This window comes from Parasteatoda tepidariorum, chromosome 1, assembly GCF_043381705.1.
Source record: "Parasteatoda tepidariorum isolate YZ-2023 chromosome 1, CAS_Ptep_4.0, whole genome shotgun sequence".
Classification (NCBI taxonomy): domain Eukaryota; kingdom Metazoa; phylum Arthropoda; class Arachnida; order Araneae; family Theridiidae; genus Parasteatoda; species Parasteatoda tepidariorum.
Window position 1 is genome coordinate 66,417,735 of NC_092204.1, and position 14,307 is coordinate 66,432,041.

General features: G+C 26.3%; 1 protein-coding gene across 1 annotated transcript; it reads left to right on the forward strand.

The window, feature by feature from the left end:
• Positions 1-2,252: 2,252 nt before the first annotated feature.
• LOC107448737 (uncharacterized oxidoreductase TM_0325) lies at positions 2,253-13,958 on the forward strand (the record flags this gene model as incomplete). Its single annotated transcript, XM_043045021.2, is given in 9 exon segments — positions 2,253-2,390; positions 2,878-3,017; positions 5,173-5,265; positions 5,344-5,482; positions 8,683-8,723; positions 9,969-10,038; positions 10,126-10,162; positions 11,343-11,406; positions 13,708-13,958. Coding segments are annotated over 9 exon segments (792 nt in total). The 3' UTR covers positions 13,867-13,958.
• Between the last annotated feature and the right edge of the window lie 349 nt (positions 13,959-14,307).

Consider the following 14,307-nt stretch of genomic DNA (forward strand, 5'->3'; position numbering starts at 1 on the left):
TATGTCTTTGTGCTAGAACATTGTGTTCATTGGCGAGCGAGCGCAGCGAGCCATGGTTCACGGCGTGAACCACATAGGATTGCGTAGCAATTCTCGGGGGTTGGCGAGCGGTAGCGAGCAGGGGCCGGAGCCTCCTAGTATATAAAAATACATTATTATAGGAGATAATATAATTAAAAAAATATATATTTAAAAAATTTCTTTCTGCTCACTTCAAATTAATCCTTGTATAACAAAAAATTTTATAATAAATTTTTTATACAAATTTTTTAATAAATAAATTTTTCTAATTAAATAGCTAGTTACATTTGAATAAACGTTTAGTTACATTTAATTTGGGCTCAACGACCTGAATCGAATTGATCGCTAAAATTAATCTAATTTTTTAAGAGAACAATTCATTATCCCTTTGTATGTCATTTTTGCACAGCAATTTTTAAAAAAAAAATTATTTTCACAATGTTTATTTTGTCTTCTGAAAGTAATGTCGTGCAAAATATTTCTAACAGTGAATCTATTGAGATAAATCAGATATAGTTAAAAAATTGTTTAAATAAAAAATTTATGTGTATTTTTTGTTGTTTGCGTGGATGGGAGAGTTGAGTTTTCAAATTCAAAGAGGAATGTCCCCATCAGCCTTGAGGAGGGATGACGATTGCTGCCTGAATCAACATAATATTGAAATATTAACTTTATTTAAGGAAAATGAAAATATAATGTTAAAAAGTTTTCTTATTTCTGTATTATATATTTTTTAAATATATATTCTATTAATATATCTTTGATATGTGTGAAAGGGAGGGGTCCCGCAGTGGACTGATCGTTAAGACACGGTGCCCAGCAGATCACCGAAGTCAAGCATCACTGACTGCGGTCAGTGTGCGGGTGGGTGACCACTTGGATCAGTCTGCGTAGGGACCGAGGGTGTGCGGTATTGGTCCTCGTTAAACTGTGCTACCGTAAAGTGCTCGTCTTTGCGTGCAGGTCGTTGGGCTACCGAAGCGGGGGTGCCATCCCCTCTGCAGAGGATCAAAATTGTGATGGCATGTCTTCGGATCATCCTCAGGGATGTTTCCCAGACCGTCGCTAATAGCCCATTGTGCAGCTCTAGTGCGACGTAAATGAACTACAACAACAACAAAGGGAGGGTAAAAATACCCCTATTAGCAATATTTCTTTTCCTTCTGAAATGAAATTTTAGGCAATAATAATTCAAACTACGGCTTCAAACTTATTTTACATTTTAACATTTAGCTTTACATTGACATTAGCTTACACTTTAACATTTTTTACATTGTTAGAAGAACATTTAGGATACTCATGAATTATCAGCGAGCAGAAAAAAAAAACTTTTTTTTTGTCCTCATAAAAATGTTCACAATTTCAAAGGAACTACTTTTGATTAGAAAAGCTGACGATTGAGTCTCTCCATTTCTTATAACTTCAGCATTTTGATTTTCGATAGAGAAGTGCAAAATGAAAAGGGACACCTGGCAAAGAGTATTGCTTATTATTTGTCGAAACCTTTATATATTTCTATTATACCTGTAAGTAACATTTTTTAGGAGTTTCATCAACAGTTTTGTTCTTTAAATCTCGTCCATCCTTACTCGCAAAGGAGTTCCAAGTTTGTCTCGGAGTGCCAAAAATTTTTTCCTTTTTATCTAATGGCTTAAGAGTTGCACCTTTAACCATATTTTCAAAATCTTCGTAAGTCGTCCCATACTGGTTAATGGCTCGTATTTTTGCATCATTTCTTAAACTGTGAATTCTATCGGCTTCAATCGCTTCTTCTACTTTACCAATAAGTATTTCGAAATCAACAGTATCACTATCAATGGTTACCATGCTTCAATTAATATCGTAATAAATCCTGTGCTTTTTCTCCTTAAATTTCTATCTTCACAAATTTATTTTTTTTAGTAGTTCACTTTTACAGAAGATTTGGCTTCAGCAATCAATTTTTGTTGATAATTCGTTACTATAGCAACATTAAAATTGCGGTTACAGCTACAGAAAGCATAACAAGCTTATTTATCGAAAACTCACTAATATTTTATAAGGAAATGGATAGCAATAACTATATATTTTCAACATACTTGATAACTATTTACCTCAAAATGTAACGGATCTTTCCAGGAAAAAAAAATGCCATTTTTATAATATTATCCAATCACAGCAAAGCATTGTACAGTATCTAGAATGATAACTCAATCTTGGCGAGTTTGGCGTAGAAATTATGTCTTCGTGTCTTTTTTTTTCACCGACTGTTGTGGTTTTTTGTGATCGAAGGACGAGTGAAAATTTATATAAATCGGTTCTCCAAAATTTTCGATAACTAATGGGTGAAAATATGCAAAGTCTAGCAAGCAAAGTTGCTTTAATAACAGGTAACAATTTCTATTGAGAATAAAAACGTTTTAAGACTTAGCATACATATATCAAAGGCTTACAATTTTGCAATAGCGCAACGCACCTCACAAGGTTAAAATTTTGCTATATTAAGTTAAGATAAAAAGAATATATCATATATTAGTTGAGTCAGGATGTTAGTCAAGACTTTTATTTTCAATTAATCACTAAGTTGCAAAATAAGATTTCTTTTAGCTATAAATTTCGTCAACGCATAGATTTGTAAGCATAATTAAGGATAAACATTCAGTATTTTTTTTATTTTTTCGCTGCTTTTTAGTTAAATAACACAGTAAGTATTCTTGTTTTATTTTAAAATTCTGAATTAGAATAACTGAAATTAAAAATATTGAAAATTATTAAATGGAAGTAAAATTAAATATGCTATTATTATTAAATCACCTAATTATTTTTCTTCTCATTCGATTAATTGTTATTTTGATTTGATTACAATTAATATTTTAGGTGCATCTTCTGGAATTGGTGCTGGTACTGCTATTCATTTTGCAAGTTTAAAATGCAAATTGAGTCTTACTGGCCGTAATGAAGAAAATTTAAAAAAAGTAGTTGAAAACTGTAAAAAAGCAGGAGCGAAATCTGAAGATGTAAGACTTTTAAAAAAAATCTACTAGAGTGTTACCTTAAATATTACTTAATTTTTTGAGAACTTATGTTTTTCCAATTTTTATGTTTATAGTTTGCATGAATCAATATTTAAAGAATCTTGCCTTATAATTCCTCCATGAAAATAATATCTCTAGTAAACCGTTATTGAACTTAATTTAAATTTGTAACATTCCAATGATGTAGTCTTGTTTCATTTTGAGAGCCAAAAATTATTGTAAGATTATTTTATTTCATTAGGTGTGTCGAACCAATCTAGTCAAATTTTGATTCGAGAGTAGAATCGTCTGCCCCTTCATGCTTATTTACTATTAATAAAATCATCGATTTTCCTGTAATTTCTCTCAAAATTTTTTATTAGAAAATCACACTTTTAAGTCATTTTTTGTTTTCTATAAGAACCGAAAAAAAAATTTGCTAAAATAAAAGGGGTACTCAATTGTGAATCATATTTTATTTATTCAGCTCACAATTATTTGGTGAAACTGTTCTTAAATTATGAAAAGTGCTCCAAATTACGCATAAAATATAAAATTGCTGTTATGTGTTGTTGAACTAATGGAATTAACCAGGGTTGGAGTTTTTGCCGGCAAAAAGGGTTTTTTGCCAGGACAGTGGCAAAANGTTGAACTCCTGGAATTAACTGTTTAACCAATGGAAAAAAAATGACTAAACTAATTAAAATTAATGCGATAAACAACAGCTATTTAACACTACATCACTGTAATTTATATTTTTTTTATAACTTTTTTCATTTATTAATTTTTCTTACCCATGAGGTCAAAATTTCTGACTAATACGTAGTTTTGATTCGGAATGATGCTTTAAATTTGGAAAAAAAAATTGGAAATGTTCTCAATTGAGAATACTTATTTTAATTGTATTTCATTTTAATTTAAAGTGGTGTTCTGTTTGTTTTTTAAATGTTTTGTTAGTTATCTGTATTGTTTTATGTTGTCATTGATGTAAAAACTTCCTTATTAATAAAATCAAATCTTGTAATTATATTTTAAATATTTAATTTTGTTCTTTAACTTTTTCAATTAATGAATTTGATACCTAACAAAATTAAAAATAGCTTTTATTTACGGATTACCATATTTTTTAATAATAAATCATAAGAAATCAAAATTGCTAATTGCAACTACTAAATTTGTAAATTTTAACAACTGCCTCATTACAGAAAATCTTGGTATTGCATAATTCATACCTGCTCGCATATTCTTATTCCACTATTAATTATGTTCTGATGTTATTTCTTATGTTGCATGCTAAGTAATGTTGCTTGATCAAGATAATTGATAAATTAAAATTGTGAAATATTTTGTAATTGTTTAATCCTTATTTATATTTATAATAATGATTTTTTTTTATTAAAAATTATAAATGCTGGTAATATTGGTTTACATAATATCATTAAATAAGGGAAATTATAAGAATGGTAATAAAGTAGAAATCTTTTTGTTAAAGCTAGGGGATAAAGCAAAGTCTTTTCTTTTCTCGAATTTTTTTTTTAAAAACCGATTTACGTAAATATATTTTTAATATTTCCATGAAGGAAAGAAAATATTGTTAGCTTATATTTTTTCGATGTCCAAGTAGGGCAGGAAGTGAGTTACTCCTCTCAAATATGCATTTTTATATATAAAATTTTTTTTATTGCATAAATTTCTTTATATTTATTACTACTACTGCACACATTCCTAGTGGCTTTATTAAATTGGGACACCCTTTTTGTATGTAATTGCTGCTGTTAACATATACTTAAGGAATTTTTTTCAATAAAGTAATAATAATTGCACTTATGTAGCAAATTAATACTTGAACAAGGAAAAAAAGTACAAGCATCAGAATCTATTGTTAGGAAGGCGGAATGAAAAACATCAAATCAAGCTTCCTAATTGTCTAGCAGCAGTACTTTGACAAGATTTCTCTGTAACCCTGAACGATGTTTCATTGTTAGCATTAAATAGGCTATTTTTTTTTTAAATCAAAAAAATTCATCATTCCAATTTTTTGAAATAATAGCAGTCCATATTTGATAAGATATAATTTGAAAGTTGCTTATGAAAAATTTATTTAAATTACAAATTTTTTTTGCTGCTAAAATATCTGAAAGTTCAATTTTTATTTTAGATATCAACGGTAATAGGTGATGTATCTCAAGCTGAAGATATTAAACGAATTTTAAAATCTACCATTGATACATTTGGAAGATTAGATATTTTGGTAATTCATTGTTTACAATTTGATTTTTTGTCTTATTCTTCAAAATTTAATGTAATTAAAAAAGAACTATTTTTTTAGGTGAATAATGCTGGTGTTCTTATCCCAGGAACTGTGGAAAATACACCGTTAGAAACTTTTGACTTAACTTATAACACAAATATCAGAGCTGCATTCCTTATGTCCCAATTAGCTATACCATATCTGAGAAAAACTAAAGGTTTGAATTTGTTCTATTATTATATACTTTTATTATTTTCTATTTAAATTTGGTTCATATTTATGTAATTATTTTAAGTCAAATATTCTTAAGAGTTTAATTGTTAATAAAAACACATTTTTGCTTCTGTTTGATTTTTAAATGTTTTTTAATTATATTTAAGAAAAATCTAACTACCTTTAGATAAAAATTAACAGCTATTTATCTCTTTTTACTATGCATATTAGTTACAGTAATTTTTAATCTGTCTTTTTAGCTCTTATTATATTTTTGATAAAATGTAAAACCAAATCTATGTTTTCAATACTTGTTTTCCTAATGAAAAAAATTGACACATATTTTTACAAAAACTATAGGGCAAAATTGGAGCTAATATACAAGAGTTGGTAAAAGTATTGTTCAATAGAAAATAACAACTCTACATTAATGCTTTGTGGTTGGGATACATGTTTTTTGTGGACTGTGGATAAAACATCAGACACGTAATAATATGCTTTTAATCTTTCAAAAAAAATAATTTATGCTGCAAAAAGAAGTAAACTCAAGGTTTTACTGTTTTATAATTGCAACTTATATTTAGTATTAGGTGCTCCAGTAACTGGGGCTGTATTTTTAGTGAAAAAGTATGAATAAACTTCGAAAACTACAGAAATACACTGTTTTATTAAGTAAACAGTAAAAATAACAGCACTTCTTTTTGCAGTAATGTTTTCAAGTATTAAATTCTTTTGTTTACCCATTTATCATTATTTACTGTAAACAGAAACAGATAAAAGAAAAGTTCATTTTTTATTAATGTCTAATAGGGTAACAAAAGATCAATAAAAGCAAATAGTAATTTGTAATGGAACTAAAAGTCACACTTATGCTTTTGTTAAAGTACTTTTTTTATTACCTTTTGGGAAATTGCACCATTTAGGAATGTTATATTTGTGGACTTTAGGACCATAAAAAATCAGCTCTATAAATTTGATCAGCTCTAATAATGTCTGTAATAATAAATTTTAATGACATTTAGGGTGACCTGGGGTAATTCCTGATCAAAAAACGCAAACATCTATTTTGTGAAAAAACTATTCAAAATAGAATTTTAATATTGATTGGAAGTTTGAGGCTATATGAGATGAGTCCAATGCCACCTTCTTTTGTTTGAAAATCTAATTAGAATTTAAAAGATTTTAAATTTTTAGTGATCAGGAATTACCCCTGGTCTTGATCATTTCTGGGGTAATTCCTGATCACTTCTGGGGTAATTACTGATCACCAGTTTTTATTGTAAAGGGGCTGTTTAAAAATAATTATATAATGGTAATTAACAAATAAGACATCAAGATCAAACAAATAAACCAAAAAGATATGTTTAAGCAGCTAATAAAATGATTTATTTAAAAGCAAGAAGAACGATTAACACTTTAAATTTTCAAAAATCTTTGCATCGTGCCATACATTTTAGGCAATCAGCCAACTCATTCTCATGTTCTTCTGAAATATAAGAGAGTTCCCACATGGGTTACTTTTGCTGGATTTTTTAACTTCATTAAGGGAAAGTGTAAAGTTAAGTAAGGTATGTCAACAGCTCTGGCAGCAGCTCTCACACTGAAATTTTCATTTTCAATCATTAAAAGAAATTCACTAATTTTGTTTTCTAGAAGCTTAGTATCCTTTTTAGGCTTATAATTTCTCACCATATTTATACTAGGCTAATTTATAAACTTAAAAATTATTCTAACGATGTACACACATAAAATTAAGATAGAAGCAAGGTAAGACAAACCAGAAATGGTGCAAATCAGAATACAGTCTTGTATACAGTTAAAAACAAATTTTGTGATGACAGTTAAAATATATTTTATAGTTGTTCCACTTAATAAATATGAACTGTTATTTAAGAAAAGACAATTAGGTATTTATAAGCTATTTTATATACTATTTATAAGAAGAAATGACAATGATCAGGAATTACCCCAGTGATCAATAATTACCCCATCTGTAGGGGGCAACATTTGATATAGTTTCCTATAATATAATCAATTATAATGTTTACAGTAGATGTGAAACAATTAAACAAAAACTTACACTACGTTTATATCAAAGAAAAAGAAAGTGACTCAAAATATTTATTATTAAGAGAAGGAGGGGGATCTTTGCAGAAATGTGCATATTTTGAAACCACCCATCTTTGAAATGGAAAATACAGAAAGCAGTTTAAAAGATACTTATTTTGTTAGATTAAACAAAAAATTATTATTAAGTAAATGTAGTTATACTCTAGTAAAGTGTACAAGCATTCTTGTCCATGTCCTAAATTTAAAAAAAAAATTTTTTTTTAAAATAAAACTTAGGTGATCATTATTTACCCCAGAAACAGAGTGATCGTGAATTACCCCGGGTCACCCTACACTTATACCATTTTTTAAAAATCTTTTTTAAAATAGTAAAAACTTGCAGTTATGGATATATGATATATTATGTTATGTTTGGAAGACAAAACTCAGTTTTTAATTTATAAAAAAATTTTAACTAATAAAAATTAGAATAAGTGTAAATGATACCAACACTTATTTACTATTAACTACACTTATCCGCTCAGATTCTTTTTTGACTGAGTTAAATGCTTTTAAAGTATGCAAATACCTCATTTGTAAATGGTGAAAATACCCACAAAGAAAAAAAAACTACAGAGAATATATAAAATAAATATTATAGAACTGAAACTATAATGTGTTTATGTGGCATTATTTTCACTCTTTTCATGTTTAGTTTTAATCATAAATAAAAATAGCAAGCTATTACTGTTCTATGTTGTACTGCATGTTTCTATTTTCTTTGTCTCTGTAATATTTTTGCCTAAGTAAAACTTTTATTTTTTATTATTTAAAAACTTTCTTTTTATTAAATTTTCTTCTTTTAAGTATTAAGTTAAAAACGTTTTAATAAAGATATGAAGATTTTTATTTTAGCTTAATGTAATTTTTTAATTTGCTAAAATAATTATTATTAATTTTTTTTTTTTAAGTAATTACAAGCTTTAAGCATTAGTATTTGTTTCTTTCATTTGTTATTAAATTTTTTAAACAATTAAATTTGTTTAATGAAATACTAAAAATTTTTTTTCATACTTGTTTGTTAGAAATATATTAACTCTATTATTTTTTTAAGTCATTGTTATATTGCTAAGATTAAGTTTAGTTTAATTTTAGGTAACATTGTTAATGTATCAAGTATAGCTGGTCTTCGATCTGTAAGTATTTATTTTTATTAAAAATGTTAAGTTTGTTTTTTTCATTTTTTTGAAGTTATTTTTGCTTTTAAATCAACCTTCATACTAAATTGTATTTTATTGTTTGAATTTTTAATTATTAAAATTTCATATGGGTTTGAAAATTTTTTATTATTTTTATAAAGACTAATTTTTTTATTTTTTAAATATTTGTATTCCATTAAAATGTTTTCATACTGTTTAAATGCTACATATGTTCAAATATTTGTTTTGTATTGCAATTTTTCTACATTAAAAAATTTAATCTGTATTGTCAAATAAATTTTTGGAATCAAATTGATTTAAAATGAAATTTTTAAGATCAAGTTAATTGTGCTTTAATTATACATCTGCAATGAGTCAAAATATAGCTATTTAATTAGATTAAAAAAAACAACAACAAATTTTATGAAATAGTTAATAATCCAGGATATAGTTAGGTAATAATTAAGCATTCCCAATCAATATTGGATAACCTATAAATTTTTAAAATTCTTAGATTATTAAATATATTTAAATAACTTGTTCCAAGTGCGAGTTTAGAACATTTAGCAATAGTAATTTTTTTTAGATGTAAATTTAAATGTTTTTGAATGCAAAAAAAATAAGGTATATTTGGTGCAGTGTATGGTGCAGGGCTTTATTGCACACTTATCTGTCATACACATATATGTCACAGTTGTTAAATTATTTAAAATAATCAGTTGAATGATTCTTTTACCCATTTAACTGCACTATTACAGGTTTTCTTTGATTTTTTATTTATAATCAACATTATTTATGTTATTAACATTATTAATGTTATTTGTAGGCCTAAAAGATACGGCCTTTTTTATACCTTTTGATAGTGAAGCAAAATTTTATTGTAAATTGTAAAAACCTTAATTTTGTAAAAAATAGACTTAGCGCTTTTTTACTTCTGAGTTATAGATTTATGTAGTGCCATATTTAAAATTTAGCAAATTTAACTTTGTATGCAATTTATCCATTAACTGAATTGTTACAGAAAAGGTGTAAAAACAGTAAATTAATCATCTATTTGCATTAAAATATGCATAAACATTTCTTTGAATAATATAAATAGTATTTAAAACTTTAAAATTCTTTAATGTTTCATATTTTTATTGAAAAAAAAATCTATTTTTTTTTTACCTTTTGTTTTACTGGTAATTAATGTGTTAGTTTTTGTTATATTTATATTGGTATTTGTTCATTTTTATTGATCAGTTTCCTGGAGTTGCTGCATATTGTATGAGCAAGGCAGCTATTGATCAGCTCACTAGATGTACTGCATTAGGTAATCAATGTGTCTTATTTGCAATTGTATTTGACAAACCTAATATTAAAATGAATTTTATTTAAAAAGTTTTTTCCCCTCTTTTAGAAGTTGCAGCAGATGGAATCCGTGTTAATAGTGTAAAGTAAGTTTATATCTTAGATTATTTTAATAAATTTTAAAAAATTTCTTCTTAAGAAGTTTTTTAAAACTTTTACTTTGTTTTATTCTGAATTTCAATCATAACTTATATTTATGACATCCTGTACAACTTAATAAGTTCAACATTAAAAAAAAAAAGCAAATAAGTATTAAGTTATATAGATTTTTTTATATGAAATACAACTTAATAACTATAAGTAAATATCATTTTAATATTAATGCTTGAAAATATTTATACTTCTTCCCTATAATTAGTCATTCTAAATTCATAGTTGATAGTAAGTAATTTAGACTATATGTTAAAGGATCTGTCTATACCTTTTGTATCTCAACTGTAATTAAACAGGTTAATTTCAGATTTATTTAAAAGAAAAGCACAATTTATTAAATGAGCTAAATCTATTTTTTGGTATTCTCAAAAATAATTAGTAAAATAAAAAAAAAAATCTTTCAGATTATGATATTACTGTTGAAATGTTCAAGAATAACCTAGAATAATTTATTTGAAACATTTAGAAGTTATTTGTGTAAGTACAAAAAAAAAAACATTTTATGATTAACCAAAGATGAAATAGTATTCCTTTTTTCACCACACATACTCTGTTCAACAAAAACTGATAGTAGAAATAGATAAAGCCTCTGGGCACTTCTCATTTTCTTTGGCTGATTGACGCCAAAGTTATGACCAGCAAATCTGAACAATAGTAATTTAGAAAAGGACTACAAATGCAGCGAGAAACCAGCAAATTTAGTCAGTCTTGGCTTTAAGCAGCGAATCACTGTCTGCTTTCAGTCTCGCTGAGCAAAGTATATATACACATCTATCTGGTAAAATTAGTGTTGCACATTTATTACATAAACATGAGTGTGAGATGGAACATTTTATAAAAAGGCATATTTATCATAATTTTATAAATTAAAATTTATATAATACTTTTGGATAGAATTAAGGACACATATATTTCATTTGCCATGTTTTCTAAATTTAATTAAAATTTTTGTGAAAATGAATTGCATGTGTTGGTCTTTCTAGGATCATTTTCAAAATCTATTAAGATAGTTATTTAATGTTATATTTAGAACAGTTTAATGTTTATATTAGACTTTGAAGGGGTGAAAAATTAAAGAATGAGAATTCTCAAATTAAAATGTTCTTTTTTTAGCCCTGGTGTTGTAGTTACTAATGTTCACAAAAGAGGTGGAATGTCTGAAGAAGAGTATGCTAAGGTTTGCAACCTCATTTTTTGTTTCATGAAATATTCCTATCAATATTACTTTCCATATATTATGCATTTTCAACCAGTATACAGTGTTCTCCCTAAGCGTTTTCAGAAGGGCGGCACGCTTTTATGATCCCTTTAAATGCACCCTCTTTGTAAAAATAAGCTGTCGTCCCTTAAAAACAGTCGTTTTATTCATATTCTATCTCAAAAAAAAAAAAAAAAAAATTCCCTGTTTAAATAATTACACACTGGTATAATTATCTGTGTTCATAGGTTTAATTCTGATTAGGTACTATTACAAATATTTACTTTATTCGGATTATCCTCAACTCTATATGTTTTTATAAGTATCTCTTTTTTCGGGGTAGGAATTGATAACCTTTTTTTTTTGCATAAAAAAACTGCACCTTTAAATGTTTATTTTCTTATATTTTTCAGTTTAATTTATAGAAAAAAACTTTCAAACTGTTTATAGATTAATTGTTTTTTAGCATGCCTTAAATTATTTTTATAAACAATTTTTTCTCTTTAATAATAAGAAAAACATATTTTTTGATACATAATAAAATAGCATAAGAGGGTAATTTAAAAATTGTTGAGGATTAAATTCAGTTATTGCATAATATTACACATTTTGATAAATTTTATGGGGGAGACTGCCACTTCAAAACTCAAAAAGCCCATTTTTGAGAGGCAGTGCCCTTCCTTTTTTTTAATTCCTAAGAACTCTGCAGTACATACATATGCAAATAAACACATTCATTAGATTAATGATTTGTTAGTACCATTTTTTATCACTATAAATTTTATTTTAATATTGCAAATATATTATTTGGCACTTATATATATAATTTAAAAAGGAAATAATTCTTTGACATAAAAAAAACTGTTTCAAGATAAATTTAGATTTTGTTCCTTACAGCATTTTTTTTTCTCTCTTTTTCATTAAATTGTTGTGTGAAGCTATTGTATAATGCAATATTTTGTCAACCTGCCATTAAGGTATTAGGTATCATTAATCACTACAACATTTCAAGAAGAAAAAGTTTTTTTTAATAGTTTGTTTTTTGTTGCTAATAATGATACATTTCTATTCAATCTTCAGCAATTTTGAATGTTGCTTTTGCATGCATTATGTATNATTCCATCTTTAAAAAAAATATTCCCTGTTTAAATAATTACACACTGGTATAATTATCTGTGTTTATAGGTTTAATTCTGATTAGGTACTACTACAAATATTTACTTTATTCGGATTATCCTCAACTCTATACGTTTTTATAAATATCTCTTTTTTCGGGGTAGGAATTGATAAATACCTTTTTTTTTTGTATAAAAACACTGCACCTTTAAATGTTTATTTTCTTATAGTTTTCAGTCTAATTTATAGAAAAAAACTTTCAAACTGTTTATGGATTAATTGTTTTTTAACATACCTTAAATTATTTTTATCAACAATTTTTTCTCTTTAATAATAAGAAAAACATATTTTTTGATATATAATAAAATAGCATAAGAGGGTAATTTAAAAATTGTGGAAGATCAAATTCAATTATTGCATAATATTACACATTTTGATAAATTTTATGGGGGTGACTGCCATTTCAAAACTCAAAATGCCCATTTTTGAGAGGCAGTGCCCTTCCTTTTTTTTAATTCCTAAGGAGAACTCTGCAGTACATACATATGCAAATAAACACATTCATTTGATTAATGATTTGTTAGTACCATTTTCTATCACTACAAATTTTATTTTAATATTGCAAATATATTTTTTGTACTCATATATATATAATTTAAAAAAGAAATAATACTTTATGACATAAAAAACTGTTTCAAGATAAATTTAGATTTTGTTCCTTACAACAATTTTTTCTCTCTTTTTCATTAAATTGGTAGGTCAAGCTATTGTATAATGCAATATTTTGTCAACCTGCCATTAAGGTATTAGGTATCATTAATCACTACAACATTTCAAAAAATTGTTTTTTGTTGCTGATAATAATTCATTTTTATTCAATCTTCAGCAATTTCGAATGTTACTTTTGCATGCATTAATATAGTTTATATTCTTACAATAGGGAGGAGACTATTTCATTTTTTTTTCATGGTTTAAATAATACAAATCATCTAGACAAAATTCTTATTTAATGTACATTATCGAGCATTAAAAATTGTGTTTGGGGATACAATGTTTTGTATAATTTAAAGATGGCCCTTTATTTTCACAGAGCAAGAGCTAAAGATAAATTTTTTTTTTAAATATGAACCTAAACTGTTTTTAATAATTGATTGTATTTACTAGTTTTTAGAAAAAGGCAAAGAAACTCATCCTATTGGCAGGGTTGGAACTGTTGAAGAAGTTGCACAAACTATTGCATTTTTAGCTAGTGATTGTTCTTCTTTTACAACTGGTGTGAATTTTCCTATTGATGGTGGCAGGGGTGTGATGTGTCCCAGATGAAGTTATGAGATTATACTTTATAAATTTTTCCTTGCTTTGTTTTTTCAATATTGCTTCAAGAATTTAATAAACTTTATTTTGTTACTTGTTAATTTTGTTCTTTATTTACATTTACTAGTTAAAATAATCTACAGTAACAATCCTTGAAACTCTTTACCCTTACTTTAGTTTCAAAATTCATGGATATTTTTTTACAACAATTCTCTAGTTCACCTCTTTATAGTATTTTGCTACCGTTGCTATAGTTTTTGAAAATATACATATATAAAACCTTTAATGAGTCTTTTTTATGCATTAATTTTTTGTCTGAAATCTTTTCTATGTTTATTTTTCTGAATGAAAAGCTTTCTCGTAATTATTGTCCAGTTTTTTTTCAAAAAGGATAGTTTGACTTAATAAGGAGAGCTGTTTAAAAACGCAATTTTTTTTCCTTTCCTGTAC